Source organism: Cyprinodon tularosa, unplaced genomic scaffold, assembly GCF_016077235.1.
Source record: "Cyprinodon tularosa strain WSP-4 unplaced genomic scaffold, ASM1607723v1 ctg64, whole genome shotgun sequence".
In the NCBI taxonomy this organism is placed as follows: Eukaryota; Metazoa; Chordata; class Actinopteri; order Cyprinodontiformes; family Cyprinodontidae; genus Cyprinodon; species Cyprinodon tularosa.
In genome coordinates this window covers 857,890-878,027 of record NW_024039385.1, presented here as the reverse complement: position 1 = coordinate 878,027, position 20,138 = coordinate 857,890, and the positions used below count along the sequence as shown (strand labels likewise).

Sequence of the window (20,138 nt, the reverse complement as noted above, 5' to 3'; positions counted from 1 at the left end):
ATACCACAAATTCTTAGGTCTTTAAAACAGCTAATTTAAAATAACTTCTCTTTTTTAATCATGATCTTTGCTCAGTTTTCTTCCACTTGGTTTAGTTTCATTTTCTTAAGACAAGTAGAACAAATTTAAACAATAAAATTCAAGATGTTGTGTTTTAAGTGAAGCAAGCAACACTTTATCCTTGTTAATGCACGAACTGCTGTTTCCTGACCAATCTTTAAAAACCCTGACCTGCCCATTCTGATTCAAGCAGTGTTAACACTGCCTGTTGTTCCCAAGTGCAATGTTCCAAGCTTATTTTATTTAAAAAACTTTGCACAGCATCAGTTAAACTATGAAATAAACAAAAAATATCTGCAAAGGAGGAAGAGCTCTCAAAAATAATGGCTGACCGTCAGACCTTTGCAGAGGAAGATAGGACCTGGCCCTTTGAGGATTACCCAAAATGAACGGATGCTAAACAGCATCAGACAACAGGTGATGTCAGAGAAAATTTTGTTTTTTTTGTATGTACTTCTGCAAAGTGATTGAGTTTCCTGAAATGAACTGGCCATGGCCTCTAGAAATCCACGTTGATCCCTATCTGTGACGGGCGGCAGAGGAGGACTCTTCACTAAGCCACAGCCTCAGAGGCAGCTGGAAGCACAGCGCTGACTAGAGCAGCTTCTGTTAGCGAAGGAGAACTATCTTTTTCTCACACAGGGTAAGTGATTTGACAGTCAAAACCAAAACTGGCTGAGTATGGCCAGAGACGGCCCGGCTTCAGTAAAAACAGCCTCTGGGTAATGTTTGGAGTAACACACTGGAGCCAGCTGTTATTAGAGGAGCAGTCGTCCTCTGAAACTCAGCCTTTTCAGATTAGTCCCATAGTTCTTTAATCAGAAATAAAATGATGGCACACAGACGTGAAAAGCACAGGGTCTTACCTCTCCGAAGGCTCCTCTTCCAATGACCTTCAGGATCTCAAAGTCTTCCTTGTGCAGACGCATCTGCTTCACTTTGGAAGTGAAAGGTTTGGCTGAAGGAACAAGAGGAGGAAATGGTGGAATTAGTTTGATGAAAAACAAGGGCTTTTTCTTGCTTGTAAGACATAGAAGTATAACAGGAAAAATCTCAACGACCTAAATCAGAAAGAAGCCCTTAATATAAAGCTGGAGATGTGGAGTCCCAATTCTCACTGTATCTCATCAGTAGTGTGAAGTCCTTTCATTGACATGCTAGAGAACATTTGTGGTGTATCGCTGACCCTCCCCCACATATTGCTACACATTCCCAGTAAAACCGGTGAACGGAATGAGTCTACTCTTTTTTTCCAATCATACAATATAGACAAATTAGACATTTTTAGGGATGCATGGTATTATCTAATGCTTTCTGTAACATTTATTATCATTGTGTCATTTTCATCATGTTGATGGAGGAAGAAAAAGCTAAAGCAGCCAATCATGGATCAGTTAGACTGATCAGGACAAATCAGGAGAGCAATGATTTCTGTTACAAAAAGTTACGTTTTCATAATTTAGGAACAAAACAAATCACTTTCTTATTTTTTAATTTAAGCAAATGGATTTATGAGTCATGCTTGTTTTGAATTTTCTGTGAATACAATTGAAACCGATTGTTATTCAACATCACGAGCAGTTTGCTTTATCTGATCTTTATCGGATCATGAAGCTATAACATTTAAAAAAGGAAACATTAGGAATAGAAAATCATAAAGTTAGACTGACAAAACAAAAATATTTCACATTCTCCTGATAAAAACCAACTTCCCCTGAAGAAGCAGCCAGATATCTGGGGTCTGGCATGCCGACTGATTTGGGTTTATTAGTTTGAAAGATGCAACCACAGAAAATATGGCTTTATGCATTTCCTAGCTGAGGAAACCCAACTTCACTTAATTGTGTCTGAAGGTTTGAAAAAAATATATTTTAGCATAAAATCATCATGAATGATTGATTTATATTCCCTAACATCTAATTTGTTTCTGTGCTTTTTATTTATTATGATCATCATTATTATTATTATAACTACGTATTTATTTGCACTGCCCTTGAGCTGCTATTTAATCACACTGTGCCTGTTTTGCACAATAACAATAAAAGGAATTCTGATTATAATATAAATGTATATATAAACAATCAAAAGTTTATTTAAAATAGAGCAGAATTAGTGATAAATGATAATTATTCTGTTTCCAATCAAATCCAGGCTGTCGAGTGGGAATAAAATGAAAGCAGGTTGCAGCAGTTAATCATTTGCATGCGAGGCTCAAAATAAGCTGTTTATGGAACAATATAAACGTCAACGCTCCCATATCTGCGGCCGCACGGCCTCCTAAACGGGTTTTATCACAGAGTTGGTGACCACCTGGTCCTCTCTGCAGTAAGTGACACCGGACGCAGAGAGGCTGCATGATAAAGTTTGCCATTGTTGTGCCCACAGTTAGGGTTCCTGATGGGAAAAAAGGGATTAGGGAGGGATCCGCGACGGCTGCCAACGTTCTCCACAGATTTCATCTATGTTGACAGAGTCAGCATTTCCCTCATTTGTGGAAAACTATTCAGGCCACATCCTGGTTTACATGCTCCCAGCATGACAAGGACAGACTGGATTGCCCCACAAGTTCACCAAGGCCAGCGTCTTAGATTAACTGATATCACTGTTGTTTCTAAATATTTGGGGGGAAAGAAACCCAGACGCATCGTTCATTTTGTTTATACATAGAAAACTTCCTGTGGTCAGAGGCTGATGGCATCTCCATACAAACATCGCCTCAGTGATTTCAGCTGCTGTGAGTAAGGGAGCATTTCACCAGCTAAGCTAACACCTTGGCCTGTCTGTGATCCCACTCTGGCCAAACATCATGCTAAACTTACTGCCCCTGCTTCTAGTGCTGAAGGAGAGGATGTTCTCCCACTGTGAAATGGGGAAATGCCTGCTGAAATAAAACAAACGGGTGCCTCAATGGTCGACAATCTCTCTCCCTCTCAGTTTTCCTGGCCCAAACCTGCAGAGGGAGAGTCGCTTCTGCAGAGCAAAGAAATCACAACAGTTCTGCTGCGCCAGGTAGGAAGCACCTGACTCATGTAGGAATAAGTGGCCAAATTCAAAGGAACAAACTGCAAAAACTGACCTAAAAAGAAGTAAAAATGTCTTAAAATAATAGTTTTCAACCCTAATTTAACAGGTAAATCCAATTTAATGAGTACTTGGGTTCGCAAAATAAATTAATTAGATATTATGCACCAGGAATAAGATGATGTGGCTGCTCTTTTCTTATTTTGTTGGGAAAAATCACTGATTTCAAGAAAAAATTGTGTTATATATATTACATTTCTGTAGTGCATGCAGAACTTCTACACAAGGCTTACATAAAATATTCAGATTTTTCAGACTAATTTAGAGCTTTTTATGTTTTTTTAGCCCCATTTACAAAGTTATTAGTAGACTGATCCAGCAGGGTAGAGCTGGAGGGCAAAAAAAAAGGACAGGAGGAGGCGAAGCCTGGATGGATGAGAGATCATTTTTAATGATGTCAGATTATACTGTCTTTTCTTTTTTCCATAATTTAGATCAAATCTTATACGGCTCCAAAATGAATTGTTGTCCTAAAATTGCCCTGATGATTTTATTAGTGTCATCTACATAACATAAGCGCTCCATCTCCAAATCCACCCTTTTGTAGCACAAATATCAATAAATCTAAAAATTAGAGCCAGTTTATTAAGCAAAACACATTATTCTATATTATCTGCTCAACTGGGCATTCTTGTTTCTTTGCTACAGTTAACACTTTAACTGGTCACTTTCTTCTGCAGCTAATTACGAAATGAACGACGTGTTAAAGCTTCACAGTGGTGCGTGGAAAACTAATCAATGAAGACTAATTACTAGCTAACAAACCTAGCAGCAGACAGATGCAGCTGGAAAGCAAAACACAGCACAGCTGCTGGAGAACCTAATAAGGTTCTGCAAGAAGAAGAAAATAAGTGGATATTTTCACCGTTTTAGGATTGATCTATGTATTGATTGCAATGTAGTAACTGACATGATGCAATAAATCACTGCAATGCTGACACACACCCACTGATGCTCCATCAAAGCAGCAAACTTTATACCAAATCTCATCATAGGACCAAATGACTAACTGTTCTGTATTCTAATCAGGATTGCTCTGGGATGCATGTAACTGATCTGACGCCAGCTGGAGAACTAGACTGTATGCTAGTATTAACTGCAATGATCCAGTGAATTTGGACCCATTTTATATAATTAAACATAAATACATAAATTTATCTGCTTGTATGGAAAAGAGTTTGATACGCTGTTTAGGTTAGAAAATGGAAAATAGAAGCTGCTGTGCAGAAAACATCATTCAGTAACAAATGGTACAACTAAAAAAAAAAAAGGCAGTAAGAACAAAGTTTGAATTGTTTTTTTCTCCCTGAAGGTTCGGGTGAAACAGCCAAAAACACTTTGATTAGAACGGTTTTCAAACTAATTCTTCTTTTTAATAGAAATAGATTCTTCTGTAAACATTTGCTCCATAAAACTGACTTGCTTTGATTGAACTGTTGAAGAAAAAAAAGCTGAGTTTTTTCCAGATCTTGACAAAATAAATTGTGACAATCAATAGTCTGACATTTTCAATGGAGACCCCTGGCCCCGTCGTTTTACTGGTTCTGGCTCCAGCATCCTCTCCTCTTCAGCTCTTGGCACTGAGTTTTGAATGTTCCTTGGAATACTGAACAACTTCCATCTATCTTTTTTTGGCATCAACTTCCTTTTCACTTCAGAAGGCTGGCTTTGTCAACCCAACTGGGTATGGCCCCTCTGTTGATGCACAAAGACCCACTGGTACCACCCGTCCTAATAAGAGGATCACACAATACTACACTCTGTTGGCACACTGCATGCTACAGCCATGAACCGACTGCATTTACTCCCATTAAAAGTTTACACTTTGTCTGGATATTTTTCAACACATTTGTAAAGGATTTAAGGTGATCTGAAAATCTCATCCCAGTTGATTAAAACATTTACTGCTACAATTAACCATGAGATTGCACAAAGTGAAATAAGGAAATAAATTTGCTAAATTGAAACAAAGCAGTTTGGGAAAAATATCACATTCCTCAACGCTTCAATAAGGTCTTCTTATCTTTGCAAAACTGCAATTTAATCACTTTTCCAAGTCATGTGATCTGCAACTAAACCTTACGTGGTAAAAAGAAAAAGAAGAACGGAAGCTGTTATATGGATATGACTTATGTGATTTTATCCAAGATGCCATTTTGATTTTAATAAAACATGTGAATAAATGTATTCACATGCTAATTTAACCTTATAGAGAAACGCAATTTTGAAACTTTGCATTTTAAAATTTAGCAGATTATCAACAGTTTTGTGTAGCCTGTTAAACCAGACTAAATGTGAGATTAAATGTGTAATTTAGTCTGGCCCCGATGAATGAGACATTGGAAGATTGTTAATGAGAACAACCCTTTGTTTTTCAAACCATATCTGTGCCTATTGGCCAACGCTCTGACCAATGAGCGCAACTGACTGCGACGTAGTAAGCGCGACAGAAAGCTGGTGGGGGAGTTTAAACAAACAGCCTGTCGGTTAAAACGGCGAATTCGTCCTTCCTAAATATTATTGAGCGTAGAGCCTCTTCCTGCTCATGTTTCAATGAAAACCCCATTGATCGAGGCTAGACCACTTGCAGACAAAAATGATTTTGGCCGTTAGCAGGTGGGGATAGTTTACTAGGCTAAGTTTTGTGCCTCCTTTAATGGAAACGCAGCTATTGATGACCTGAGGCGCTTCCTTTGCAGCGCTGCAAAAAAATTAAAAGAAAACTTCCTTTTTTTGCAGAACTATTTCCGTTCTTCCCATAAAAATCTGACCCTGCTAAGCCAAAGCCCACAGCATAAAGCTGCCACCACCATGGTTCATCAAGAGAATTGTATGATGAATGTTATTTGCAAAGTCACCAAGTAAAGCTTGGTTATAAGATAATTAAAGCCCTTCAAAGCACAAACAGTCACACACTTTTCAGATTACTTCGAAAGAATAGAGTAACCCAAGTGTTTTATTCACGGGAACCAAAGAAATCGACGTACTCTATTAGCTCCCTTTAAACAGCTGCCTTCTTTGTGTTGCTCTAACACATAAAATCCCAATAAAACACATTAAACTTTGTGGTTCCTACAGGACAAAGTGGAAAAGTTTGAGGTGTATAAATGTTTTTTCAAGGCGTTGTACGGTAATTGTAAATTACCAGAGCTGTAGAGGGAGGTAGGGCACAGAGGGGGAAGGGGGGTTGTGGCTGCACGCTGACTCAGGAGCTTCACTTAAAGCAGCCACATGAGAAACGCCTTTCATCTCTGAGCCAGGAGCCCACAGGCCCCTTTCCACAACAAAGTTCACATACAAACATTAGACGAATACAAATATGCACATCCACAGAGCAGCTTACTCCTTACACTCAAGAAGAAGAACCACAGCTTAGCAGGTCAGAAATACTGACAGCAAAAACAGAAACTGATGACCAACCATCCAAAAGCATTTTTTTTAACCGATTATCATCATAATTGTTTCTAAATCTAATTTGCAAACTGTTTTCAACGGGTGTGGGTAGTGTGGAAACGTTTAGCCAATACATCAATACGTACGGCCAACAATTAATACACTCGGATTTAAGTGGCGTTTACTTTAGGATCAATGCATGTGTACTTTTACTTTATTTTAAGTCATGCCGCATCGTTTTCCACCGGTGATAAAATGAAAAATACCACACAGCTTGGTCATACATCTTAGTTCATTAGCAAAACACACAGGCTCACCTAAACACAGCAACCGTTGCTATGACAAGGTGCGCGAGGAACCAATGGTTCACTTGGGAAGCGGACTATCCAAACTTCAGCATGACTGGTATTCTTTGTTTTCAGGGTGTTGCAATGTGTGGCAGGAGTGAGCCAAGACTGGAGGAGGCTGGCATGTCATTCCTAAGGAGCTTCGTATCGTTATGGGGGAGGCATTGATCTGCAAAGACTGGTAGGATTCCTGCATGTCATGTTACGACCCAAAGCCACGTGCTCAGCAGTCGGCATTCTGGTGCAGCAAAACTGGAAAAACATGAGAGACTGCACCTAATACATACAGACAGACTGGTTTAACCTAGAGGGACCGAGTGCAGCTCGTCGGACCCATCACGCCCCGAACCCAGGAGCAAAGTTAGAGACGCTTAGTGTGAAATGAAGCAACCACGGGGCGAGCGCGTTGGCTCACCGGTGCAGGCCTGGGCTTGGGTGTGTTCATGTGAACTGTGTGTTAGTCAAACAGCCATTACATCAAATACACTAGCATAGCTGGGGTCTGTGACTCAACGCTGGGTGGACCGAGACTGGGTGTTAAAAATAAAGGGCCATCGTAACCTTAAAAAACACCCCACCAAAATAAGTCCCTTGTTCTGGAGTAAGCATTGCCACATGACATGGTTTAAATTTGTGCAGAAATAGATTAGCGTTGCATGCTTGTTTTAAAAAGGGGCCGTTTGTGTGGGATTAAGTGCTGACTGTTCAACGGACAGTGATGGAGCCAGAATAAGAAAACCTACAGAGGCAAAGAGGGAAGGCAAAGGTGGATAGAAACAAAATGACCCAATGCGCCAAAAATATATCACTGCACTTTCAGAAATTATTTCTTTAGGTTTTCCTTTAGGTTTTAAAATAAATTAAAGCTTAGAAAATGACCCTGGCGTGTTACAGCTATTACAGTATACAGATATCCATTTTATGTGACATCAACCTACTTCAGCTCAAGCCTTTGTGGGAAAAGTGAACAGCTCACAGTGAAACTTTTAATTGGTTTGTAAAACAAAGTTGTTTTTTCCTGCCTGCATTTGTAATACAGAACAGCTCCACATTTAACACTTTAGTTCGAGATTTGATGCAATGATTGCCACATGTCACTAATGACCACAATAACATCCTGTAATCCCAAGCTTCGATATGTTGTCTAAACATGGAAGTATACACTCCCATCAGCATTAAAAGTGACTGACTAAACTGCTGATAATTATCTGATTCTTTGGGAGCATTTTAATATATTCATTTCTTTCCGAAAAAACCTAGTTTATGCTGTAATACGACAAATAAACTAGAAAATTGTGTTTCTGCAGTTGATGAGCATTTTCTAACACAATGAAGATCCACCAAAAAAACATCTAGATATTCCCTCAGTTCTTATTCAGGGGGACTAAATAAGCACGTGTGGAACAGACGGACATCCGATCAACACTTTTAATGTGACCTTATCAATTTTCCAACATGAAGCTTCAATCATTTATATTTACAGATAATCGTCATTACACCAGGATTCCACTATAAATCTAAAAACTTCAAAAACAAGGGTGTGCTTTGGTGGCGCAGTGGTTAGCACACACAACCCATGTACAGAGGCTTTATGCTACGTTCACATTTAAAGCAGCAGAGGCAGCAGGAGCAGCTAGTTTACATGCAAAGTCAATGGTTGACATGCATCAAGGTGCAGCAAAACGTCCCGCAGCTCGCTTTGAGCTGCATGAGCAGCGCGTCTTGAGCTTCTGAGCATCTCACGAGCTTCAAACGCAGCTGCTGCAGGAGTTGGAAAAATTTAAATTTAGCTGCTCGACTCGCCACATCAACCAGTCAGAGAAGCTGATCTGGGAGCTGGCAGGCAGGTCTCCTACAGCATAAGGCAAGTTAAATTCAAGACTTTTTAATGCTACTTGAAATAAAAATTTAAGACCAAATTCACAAGAAACACAAGAAAAACCTGCTTGCAACGACTTAACCCAAAGGTTCATTTTAACATAAACCACTGCACTAATGTTTCAAATTTTGAAAAGCTTTCCATGCAGGAAGAAAGCTAAAAACACACAAATGACAGATATATTTTAACAATTATTTTACTGAATTCACAAACATTGTTTTAGCAGGGAACAAAACAAATCCGTTTTAAAGCCACAAATCTGATTTTTTTTTCTTTTTTAGACATGACCAAAGGGATACACGCCCGTTGAGGAAGTCTATTTTTCATACAAAACTAAAGGAATAAACTCAAATCTGACATCTTGTGCATGGGTATTGACTATGGGTATTCTGGTCTGACCGGGTTCTGCTGATCTGGCAGAACACTGGGTTCGAATCGGGCCTGTGGTCCTTAGCCGCATGTCTCTCCACATCTCTCATACCACCTTTCCTGTCAGCCTATTGTCAGAATAACAAGCCACTAGAGCCGTAAACCCCCCCAGAAATAGATACTTTTTTTTTTTTTGAGAGATACACTCATGACCAAATCGTGTTTTAGTTTTATTCTAGTTTATTTCTAGTTTAATGTATTTAATTGTGTTTGATATTCTGAATCCTTTTTAATAAGAAAGGAATGTTTCATTTTACTTCTGTTGTACTTTCTATATGCATATTGAGAAGTTTGACATATTTGTTTTATTTTATAGTTTACGATATGAAGAAAGAAAACCAAATGGTTTAAACTTCAGCTTAAAAAGGAATAGCTGAAAATGTGCAAACAGTAAAGGTCGTCAGCAGGCCAAGGTAGAGAGCATATCTGAGGATAACAGCCGCACCGCTCTCTAACCCGATCAGAAAAAAAACCTGAGAGGGACTGATGGACATCTGGAAGCCATAATGGGTGAGGTAATGAGATAAAAATGCTTCTCACCAGAAAGACGGGGAGATATGAGAGAATAGATAGGCTTTCCAGGATCTAAGATGAGGAGGGAAAACGGCAGAGAGGAGAGGGAAAAAATACTCGGGGACGGCCTTCCCCTCATCAAGACCGACACACGCCTGCTGCTGGTAGGAGAAAACAACCACCACAGCCAATGAGATGGCCTTGTAATATAAAACAAACAAGAATTAACATTTCATCCATTTTCAAAGATCAAACCTCTAAAATCTAGCATGTATTCATTAAAAACCTGTTATCTCTCTACAAACATTTCCTTAAATGTTCTACTAGTGTCACTTCTACTTTAAAGTTTAACCTTAGAAGTATATAAAGCTAAAATGATTCATTCAGCAGTGTTTAATACAAAGACGAGGCTTTCATCTATAAATAACAGCCCTCTTATTCCAAAGGTATTTCTAAGTTAAATAAAGAACGAGTAATAACAATTAACAGGGGCTGAATAAATAGTCAAACAGCATCACAGGAAAAACTGACGTAGTGTGATTTCACCGGCCTTGTCCTAAAAAGGGCAAGTGACTCGGCACAGGAGGTAAAACTCAGCTGCAGCTAGCAAACAGAAAGTCAGTCAATGAGTAAAATTTACAGATGATAATCCAACCAGATGTTTTTATGTCTCAAGCAGAGGATCCTGTAAGGAATAACCAACGCAAATGAGGAGATGATTGCTTTGAAAAAGGATTCATACCTATCAAACTTTCCTTAATGTGACAAATCTTATTATTTTACTAACAATTTTTTTTTGCAATAGACCAACAGAAATATTAAGAAGTTGGGAAACGTGAAAAATTAGCAAATATTTAGGTGTATATTGCTATCAGCTAAGCCCTTCATACCCTGACATGTTACCTCAAGCTCAATCAATTCTGAGGTGCAAACTTTAACTAGGCCATTTCAAATCATAAACATGCACCGATCTAACCCAGCTAATCTAAGCTTCAGAGATCTGTAGTACCTCTGCCACTATCTCTGAACTTTTACTGCATCTACCTAAATTTCTTCCAGGATAGTGCTATATTTATCCCCATACGTCTTCCCACTGACTGATCAGATTCCCTCCTGAAGAAAACAGCATCTCCACAGCGTGGTGCCGATAATTGGTGCTCGGACTCCTGCACTGAACACCTAGAGTTAGATAACACATGTATAGACTCCATTTACCAATTAGCAGATTTTAAAAGGCTACATTTTATTTAGGGGTATGAGAGTAAAGGTTTGGGGGAAAAAAATCATGTTGTTGAAACACTGTTGAGGTTTTATTTTCCCTCCAGTTGACAAATCTTTTCTCACCCTCAGGGAATCTTTAATATAAAGCATTAAAAATCATTTTAGGCACCAGATATCCATCAGAGACAAATGGGGAAATCCTTTCTATCATTAGTAAACATGCTTTTAGAGCATTAAATCGCTAGCCTGGGTGCCAGTCCGAACTTAGTCCCGCCCACAAGGTTTGAGTTCGGGGAAGTTCGGTCTGGCTCTGCTCCATAGTAGCGCGAGTATTAAAGCCCACTGTCAGGCGATCCAATCAAATTGTCAGGGCGGGCTTTATACGATGATGGACAGATGATCAACAGTAACGTAATCAACCACGTGACCAAAGCGCGCTTGGGTGACAACAATAATGGCTGCCGCTGGAGAGTTTGGGTGAGTAGATTCTGCTATTAGGTCTGTTCTAGAAGATATCGACAGCAAATTAATTTTAAAAGAGGAACAGAGAAACGCGATCAAGTCTCATCTTCTTATTCTAGGCGTGAAACTGCACGCTTTGATTTTTGTTGACAACAACTATGCCTCGCTTAAGATACGTCACGCACTCCGTTGCTCTTATTGGTTGTAGGTCTATCCAATTGAGTACAGAGGCATTTTTTTCCTGGTTCGTTCAAAACACGCCCCATAATCACAGCTCTATGGAGCAGTATCAGACTCATATTCTGACTAGAATTGAGTCGGACTACGTCAGGCTATTAAATCGCCTTAAACGCCAGACTGCACACCAGTAACACCAGAATTCCCAGTAGTGTCTGTGTGCAGTAACCCTTTGGGCCCCCATCTCTCCGCCACAGCTAACCACACATTCCACTCGATGCAGCGCTCGGTCTCTTCCTGGTGCTCCCCCCCCCTTCCCTATCACATCTCAGTTTGTCTTTCTGTCTGGATCATTCCTGCTCTGTCACAATAATGAGAGGGCAGGGGTGGTTGGAGGTTTCAAGCTGAACAATCTGTCCTCTAAAGCATTAAACACACAGACAGGATGTTCCAAAAATATTAAGAAACCATAAACACCAAAGGAAAAAAAAAAAACAAAAACAGGAGGGAGGGAGGGGCCCGGCTTTGACTAAACAATACATGAGATCCGGTGTGAAATGGTTTGAAGCCTGATGGAGAGTGTGTGAACCCAGGGCAGTGCTGTGTGTGCGCACCTTGCCACAGTTTCAGCTTTTTGTGACGTTTTACTTCAACTTTAAAGGCTTCTACATACGTTTAACTCAACACTGCAAACAAGCCGACTTTCGCGGCTCTGGCAGCACAGCACCCTGATACCGTCTGCAGATAGTAGAGATAACCCTGGTGTTAGGCAACTATCCTTATCAATCAGGAGATACACCAACAACTGAAACGAATCCTCCTGGACAACATATCTATGCTGATGATGCCACAGGCTTTGATGGTAATCTAGTACACACACTCCAGAAGTATTCCCACCCCTTTAACATAAACTTTAAGGTATTTTATTGGGTTTCAAATCAACAAGTAGAACATAACAGTAAATCGGAAGGACAGCTTTAAATTGTGACTTATATTTCCACTTGATCCTTGATACCCGTAAATACCATCCAGAGCAGCCAACGGCCTTAAGAAATCTCCTGTTCAGCTAATAGAGTAGACCTTTGTGTAATTAAATGTCGCTGTAAATGCAGATGTTCTGCTAGGTATCATGGGTTTATTAGAGAACATTAGAGATAAAGCAGCATCATAGAGATCAAAGACCACAGCAGACAGGAGAGCAGTGGCAGTCTATAATATGGCGACATTATGGCGGCTTTTCCCATATAGGGCGGGATCAGCAGGAGATCCCTGCATGCCCTGGGTACTAGAGGCACAATGAGTTTTAAAAAAAAGGTCAAATTTAGAACAGATAGATAAATTCAGGGAAAACATCCTGTCCTTAAATCTGCAACCGATGTTCTGACACAGAAATAGCATCATACATATAATTATTTCATTCAAAACTCTTTTTCTATTTCTTATTTCTATTTCTAAACCATTGACACTTGTTGATGTATTGTTTTAGGTCCAATAAAGCATATTTAATAACTTCTGAAAAGTCTATAGCGATTGTATTCCCCTCTTTAACCTAATTTTATAATGATACAGGGGAACAGTTTGCCCGTGGCCCCAAATGAGCTAGAATCGCCACTGTAGGAGATGAATAAAGCTCCAACTCTGTTGAGACATATTGTAAGATTGCGAAATATGTTGTGAATACATCACCATGGCAGCATCTGTGTGTGTCTTATTGCTAATAACTGCTCAGATTGCAGTAATTGTTAGCTAGTATATTCTGTCTTATGAACCTGTTTTCAGTGCAAATGTAATGTTTGGTCAACTAGCATCATAGATTTTTGTAATTGGGGTCAAAAATGTCAACTTGAAGTACTTGGTGAAAAAAAAAGATTTTAGTTTTCCTTTTTAATCATTAATAAAATTGCAATAAACTCTTGTTTGGGTTTTTATTTACTTGCTCACAATGCACAAATTAGACATTTTAACGAAACAAGCATAGTGGTCCAATTTCTGTAGAACTTACTATAAAATCCTATAGGTTCGCCTCAATCCTGCCAACAAATAAACAGGCTGGTTCATTGATCAAAAGTCACTGGTTTTAATTGCCTAAATGCAATTAAAAAATTAAAATTAAACAATAAAAGGCAATAGCTGTAGTCAAGGGTCACCCAACTTCTGCTCAAAGGGCCAAACTTTGGACACTACAGGTTTAGGACAGAGTCCAACAGCTGCAGGCCATTAGCCAAATCTTTAGTTCAGATAAGGAGATATAGGAAGAAAATACATGCCGATCAAAACTAATATCTACATCAAAGTTACGTTTTATTCCTTATTAAATCATGGAGCCATTGGCTTAGGTTGAAGAACAATAATCCAAGCTTCAAACATCTAATAGAGAACCGTTCAATCCAGCACCCACCAAATACTGGAGAGGGTGTGGCACGTCTGGGATTAGGGCTAAAACAATCAGACTAATTATGATTAATCCATTATTAAAATAATTGTCAACAATCTTAGTAACTGATTAATTGTTAATCGTAGTCTGGAGTCATGCATTTAACTGTCAGACAAACCCAGGTTGAGCAGTAATTACACAAAAATTGTAAAGAATATATATATATATATATATATATATATATATATATATATATATATATATATATATATATATATATATATATATATATATATATATATATATATATATATATATATATATATATATATATATATATACACGGTTTCCAAGCTTTCGATCAGATTAAATCAAGTCAGAAAAGCAAACTAAGAATCAACACATTAAAAACAAATGTTTCCAGTTTTTCTTCGCCCAGTTAGATATTTGAGCTCTTCCACAATGAACACATTACAGAGCCTTCCATGTTTGGATGTGCAATCGATTGTAGAGAGAGAATCCAGAAACCTAGCAGCTGTAAGTGCAGCAGATGTTTATTCATACAAGCCTCTGAAAACGATTCCCTTCCACTTCCGTCATGCATTGCTTTGTTTTACTGTGTTGCATAAAATCGTTTAAGGATGTGAAAGTAAAATTTTAAAAGGTCTGAATATTTCAGTTTTAAGAAGCTGGCTTGAGTAGAAATATTATAACTATCATTTGTAAACAGTTGGACAGTTTTTCTTGAAAAATCTACTTAAAGAGACTAAATCAGTTTGCCCCACATTAGACAGAGATGCTCCCTCCAGACAGCTGTCTTCATCTTTTACTGCCAACAGGAACACTTGCTGCTCAAACGGTTTATATAGGATTCTTCTTAGAGCCAGAGCCTCTACATCAGCCTGCAAGGAAAAAAATAATAAAACAACTACTCTGTGGTTAGAAGGGCTGCAGCTTGGAATAAAGGGAATGAGCTGTGGGAACGTTCAGCGGCCTGTTCGATATTTTCCAGTATGAGCAGCGTAGAAATTCCAGCTGGCACGGCGGGCAGTGAGGAAAGCCGCCATATTGCGGTGCCTTCTTAACTTCCATCAGAACTTCATAAAGCTAGACTACACTGCTGGTTCTTCTCCAACACCACCACGTCTCAGCTCTGACAAATACAACAGCAGTTTCTTCATTGCCTTTTCTGGGCTCATCCTCGCACGGATCAACCCCCTCCCCACCCGCCCCTGGTGGCCGATGGAAAATGAAGGGGGGGCTGCCTGTGTGTTTGCAGCCCTCTGATACAGCTCAGCACTGACGCTGCACCATTTAAGGATTTGATTCCCATTGGGCCACCCGTACTATAAATGGATCCAGACAAATGGATGAAAGCAGAATCTTGCTGAAGCTCAGATGAGGAATTTTATATCGACTCAAATGTTTATCGTTAAAGATGAGAAATCTCCTCACATTCTGGTGGTTCAGGTTCTCCATGTTCACCTCCCACCAGCTGTCACACTAGCCCAATATATGACCCAGGTGTTTTCTATCAGGCATGAAGATCCGCTCAGCTCCAGGCTCCCTGTGGCAAAATGTGTCATGACAGTGGAAACCCAAGATCTCTTTAATTCACCAGAAACCCCCCCAGCTCCATGTGCTGAACGTTGGGGGGGTAGGCGACAGGAAGGACCTGAGGAAACAGCAGCAGCCCAGCAGCCTACATCTATAAACATTTCTAGAAGAAAGCTGAAAGGAGAATTGCTACTTCTGAAGCCGCTGCTGCTTAAAAATAAAAGTCCTGTCAAATCACCTTCAAAATAAAGGCACATACATGGTACAGTTTCCATAAAGAAAGATGTAATAATCTGAATCATTAACGAAGGATGAGAAAAAAATAAACACCCCAATCTTTTTAAACTAAGATTGGGGCCATTTAAAAGTGGCGTTAGTGGATCCGAGTGTTCAATATAATGTAGAGTGGACAAAATTCCTGTGGCTGTAGCTTAATGGATTTGTTAAATATAGTTTAGACAACAACTTGTAAAACTGAGCTTCCTTTCAGCTTTCTACATCCAACATTTACGAGCAGAGGAAACATTAGCAGGAGGAAGATCCTGTCAGCTGTGTCGTTATCGAGCGCCATCCCCAAGAAGGCTGTTGAAATAAAACTACAGGGGTTCGCCGGACAGAGGAGAGAGATTCCAACGAAACACAAAGTTTCTCTCAAAAAATAACATCTTCCACAGCTAAATAAAGCTGGCGGAAAAAAATGTAAACCAACTATTCTGCAACAGCAGCTTCCCATTTTAAGGGCTAATTATTCTCGGTTTGGCAATTTGCACAAATAAACCACCAGAAAAATAAATTATTTGTTTAAAAGGATCTCTACTTTATCCTGTTTTTTCCTGTTTGTGGGTCTACACACTCAGAGAGAGGTCAGAACAGAGCAAAGCTCCCAAAAAAACACACATCTAGAGAAAGGAAACATCTTTAAACAACCAAACGGTGATTCTTGCAAACAGCATTTTCAGCCGACAGTGGATCCTTACCCTGCAAAGTCAAACTGACTAAAAACTGGAGAAAACCACTAGATTACTACTCTGTGCTTCCAAAATAATTGGAGGGCAGTGAAGTGCTATGTTATATATACACTGCGCTCTTCATAACAGAGACTTTCTAGGCCACAACTAGTCCCAGTCAAAGTAAAAAAGACTGACTTGGCTACTAATTATAACCTCCAGAATAAAAGGTGTCAGCGCTGGGACTTGTAACCAAAAGCATCCTGAAAATATCCATCTGGGAAGAGCTGGGCGTGTCGGGACGCGCCACTGTTTCAGAGCAGGAGGAGCGGCTTCGGAGAGGAAGGAGTTAGCAGACATTTGCTTTTAGAAAAAGTGCTAAGAGATGGTCTAAGGTTAAGTAAAAAGATATGCAAAATAGAACATAAAGGGAGCAGAAACGCGTGCGCACCATTCTGGCCTTGTCCACATGTAGCAGGATGTTAAGGAAGAACAAGACAGCTTTATGCCTTTCAGTCCTACATAAACAACATTAGAAATCCCTTAAAACGAATGAGAAATGCTCTGGTTTTGAGCCTGCATTTGAGCAGGAAAAGATAGATACTAATGTCTGGACTAGGGGTGGAACGATTCACAAAATCCACGGTTCGGTTCGATTCACGGTTTCGTGGTCACGGTTTTCGGTTTGGTTCGATTCGGTATATGTTGATTGTTACACCGAAATCCCACAAAAATTTATGAAATTAATGAAAAAATCCCCCCAAAAATAATGGATTGTAATTACTTTAAATGATCTGCGGAAACCCTGGATCATTTCCGTATGTTTTGCTGCTTTGAATTTAATCATCTGGCGCATGCTCTCTACCATCTCCAAGGGACTCAGAGGGGAGCGGACGAAGCCACAGTGGAGGCTGTAGGCTTTGCTTTGAGCAGCCGGTCTGGAGCGCAGCGGGGCGGAGCGGGGGTTGCTGACGGAGTATGTGGGATTTCGGGGTTAGCATGACATGCTGGTCATGTTGCTGTTAGCATAAACAAACACACAATGCTTGCACACTGTTGCACTTTTATCCACAACTTCCTTTTCTCTGATCGTAGGTCCCTCTAAATGCAAAGCGCTCCCATACAGCAGACCTATAAAGTGCTGCTGGCGCGTCTTCCAACTCCAGTTCTTTCCCACTCGCCATACCCTCACAATTCTCCACAACAACTGATTTTTTTCCCTGCTACACCCGGCTACACTGCTTTGCTTCTTCTTCTTCTTGTTTACTACTGGTGGTTGGCTTTGGTCGCAGTACCGCCACCTGCTGCTCGGGAGTGTAAACGCTTTGCCTATGAGAAAAAGGAGCAGAGCATGAACCGAACGAAACACACGCGAACCGAACCGAGACAGTCGAACCAAACGGTTCGGACGGTTTTCATAAATCGTCCCATCCCTAGTCTGGACCATCAGTCTGTGGCGAATATTTCTTCTCTGCATCACACGTGTAATCTTTGTTTACGCACTTGGCGATATAGTGGAGTTAAAAATTAATTTCCTCCCAGAGGAGCTGAATTTTACTTTGCTTCAGAGACCTTCAGTTTGATGATCCATGACTTTGATCCTTGATTTATTCCTAACAGAAAGTCGTGGTTGTTTTCAAGGATTCTGATTGGCTGACTAGTTTTTTTTTTTGCAGCACGCCACAAAATAAGAACTCACTTCCAATGTGGTCTGCATTGTGATGTCTTTGGTACAATTGCGAACATCGATATCAACACTAAGCTAACATTTCACTTGGTGCTGCTAATGCGCCAAACGTTGCTAACCACCATAAAGCATGAGAAGAAGCAGCAGCGGGTCGTATTCAATACTGTGGTTTCATTTTCTGCTTTTCAAATGATAAAACACTTCAGAAGGATAAAAAAAAAAAAAAAAAAAAAAAACCATCTACTTTCAGCGACCTTCTCAAAAATGATGACTTCAAATACGAGTTTTGCATTTGATTAACTGTCTGCACCCCAAAGAGGCAGGAGCTTTTTCTAGGAGCTGTTTTTATTACATTATTTTAAAAATCGGACTTTTTCATGGTAAAACCTTCAATTAAAACCTTCCAGAAAATCTGGGACATGAAACCAGATTGGTTTTTACATGTAGTCTTTTCCTGCAAACCAAATGAGTGGGCGTGATATTAGTCCTTTCCCTGGAAGGATGCTAACATTAGCCCGCTTTGCTATCAGCATTCCTGTCTGTATTTGACCAGTCAGGGACTCAGCTGCAGGCAGTCGGTAAATGTTGCAGCTTGTGTAACTTTTTGCTTATGTAAAATACTGGAAAACGAAGGAAAAGAATGGGAAAATCTGGCACGCCAAATAAAAAAGGAAAGAAAAGAAGTCCAAACAAGCTGCATTTAAGTTAGCGTTGCACCGATACTGATACCCGTATGGGGCAGGGCCCCGATCCTGCACTAAAATGGTGGTATCGGCGAGTACCAACAAATAGGGCACCAATACCATTCTAAGAGCCAAAAGTTTATTCAACTATTGTCACCCATTTCAGGTAGGCAATAAAAAGTTGAATACGAATATATACGTAAAGCGTTAAGAATACTGTATACAAATATGTAATGCATTGATGTTGCACTAAATCGTGACTTTGTACAAACAAAAGTTGTTTCTGCTTTATCAATATTTTAAGACATCTATTCATTTGACCTTTAATAGCCGTATCCATGGCGGTGCAGCATCCCTTCGTTTTCGTCTAATTCATTTAAGCCTCCATGTTGGAGTTACCCATGCAGGAAGGCTCAAACCTTATCCATTTAGGCCTTATCCAGAAGCTGAGGCCCAACGTTGTAAGCTGTGAGAACAAACAGCAGCCGAGCAACAGCAGGCAGACACCTAGATAACAGCTAGGAGGCTAATCACCTCCCTGATAAGTAGATTGAGTCAGCGTGGGAGGATACAGGGGCAGAGGGCGGCTTCTTGTTGTGACGAGGATGTGAGACGTGTAGAAAAATCACTCACACCTACTTTCCGATGTAGAGTAGCACCAGACATCAGTGGTTAGCTTGATGTTATTACAATCACCTGTATTTAGATGATGCTACGGCCCCATTGGTGGACATAACTATGGGCATAAAAGCAAGGTGCGCTTCACAGCAGATAAAAATAATCAACGGACTCAGAACCTGTCTGGTTTATGAAGTGACGACAACAACAATCAAAGAACAGGAAAATATGGCTTACCGATACTTTCACCAAATGGCTAAAATAAAGATAAATTTAAAGGCATGAAAGATGGGAGGCATTTTTCAGCAGGTTCAGAAGATGATGGAGAAGGAAAAAAATCGACGTGGAAGGACAGGAAAGCTTTGAAATAAAAAAGTAGAGAGCCAAAGATGCAGCTCAGATGAACACCTGAGAAATATTAAATGAGCAGTAAGGATTAGGGTGAGGAGCTCGGTCATTTCGGAGAGGCTCAGAGTAGAGCCGGTTCTCCTCCACATCGAGAGGAGTCAGTTGAGGTGGCTCGGACATCTTTTTCGGATGCCCCCTGGACGCCTCCCTCGGGAGATGTTCCAGGCACGTCCCACTGGGAGGAGGCCCAGGGGACGACCCAGGACACGCTGGAGAGACTATGTCTCTTGGCTGGCCTGGGAGCGCCTAGGGTTTCCCCCAACAGAGCTGGAGGAGGTGTCTGCGGAGAGGGAAGTCTGGGA

General features: G+C 40.2%; 1 protein-coding gene across 5 annotated transcripts in view; it reads right to left on the bottom strand.

The window, feature by feature from the left end:
- Positions 1–20,138, bottom strand: part of cdc42bpab (CDC42 binding protein kinase alpha (DMPK-like) b) — an 81,520-nt gene that overhangs the window by 43,924 nt on the left and 17,458 nt on the right. For all 5 annotated transcript variants that reach the window (XM_038308529.1, XM_038308528.1, XM_038308530.1 and 2 more), the window contains exon 2: positions 927–1,018. In XM_038308529.1, coding sequence (XP_038164457.1) covers positions 927–1,018 — 92 coding nt within the window. The remainder of the gene's footprint in view (positions 1–926; positions 1,019–20,138) is intronic.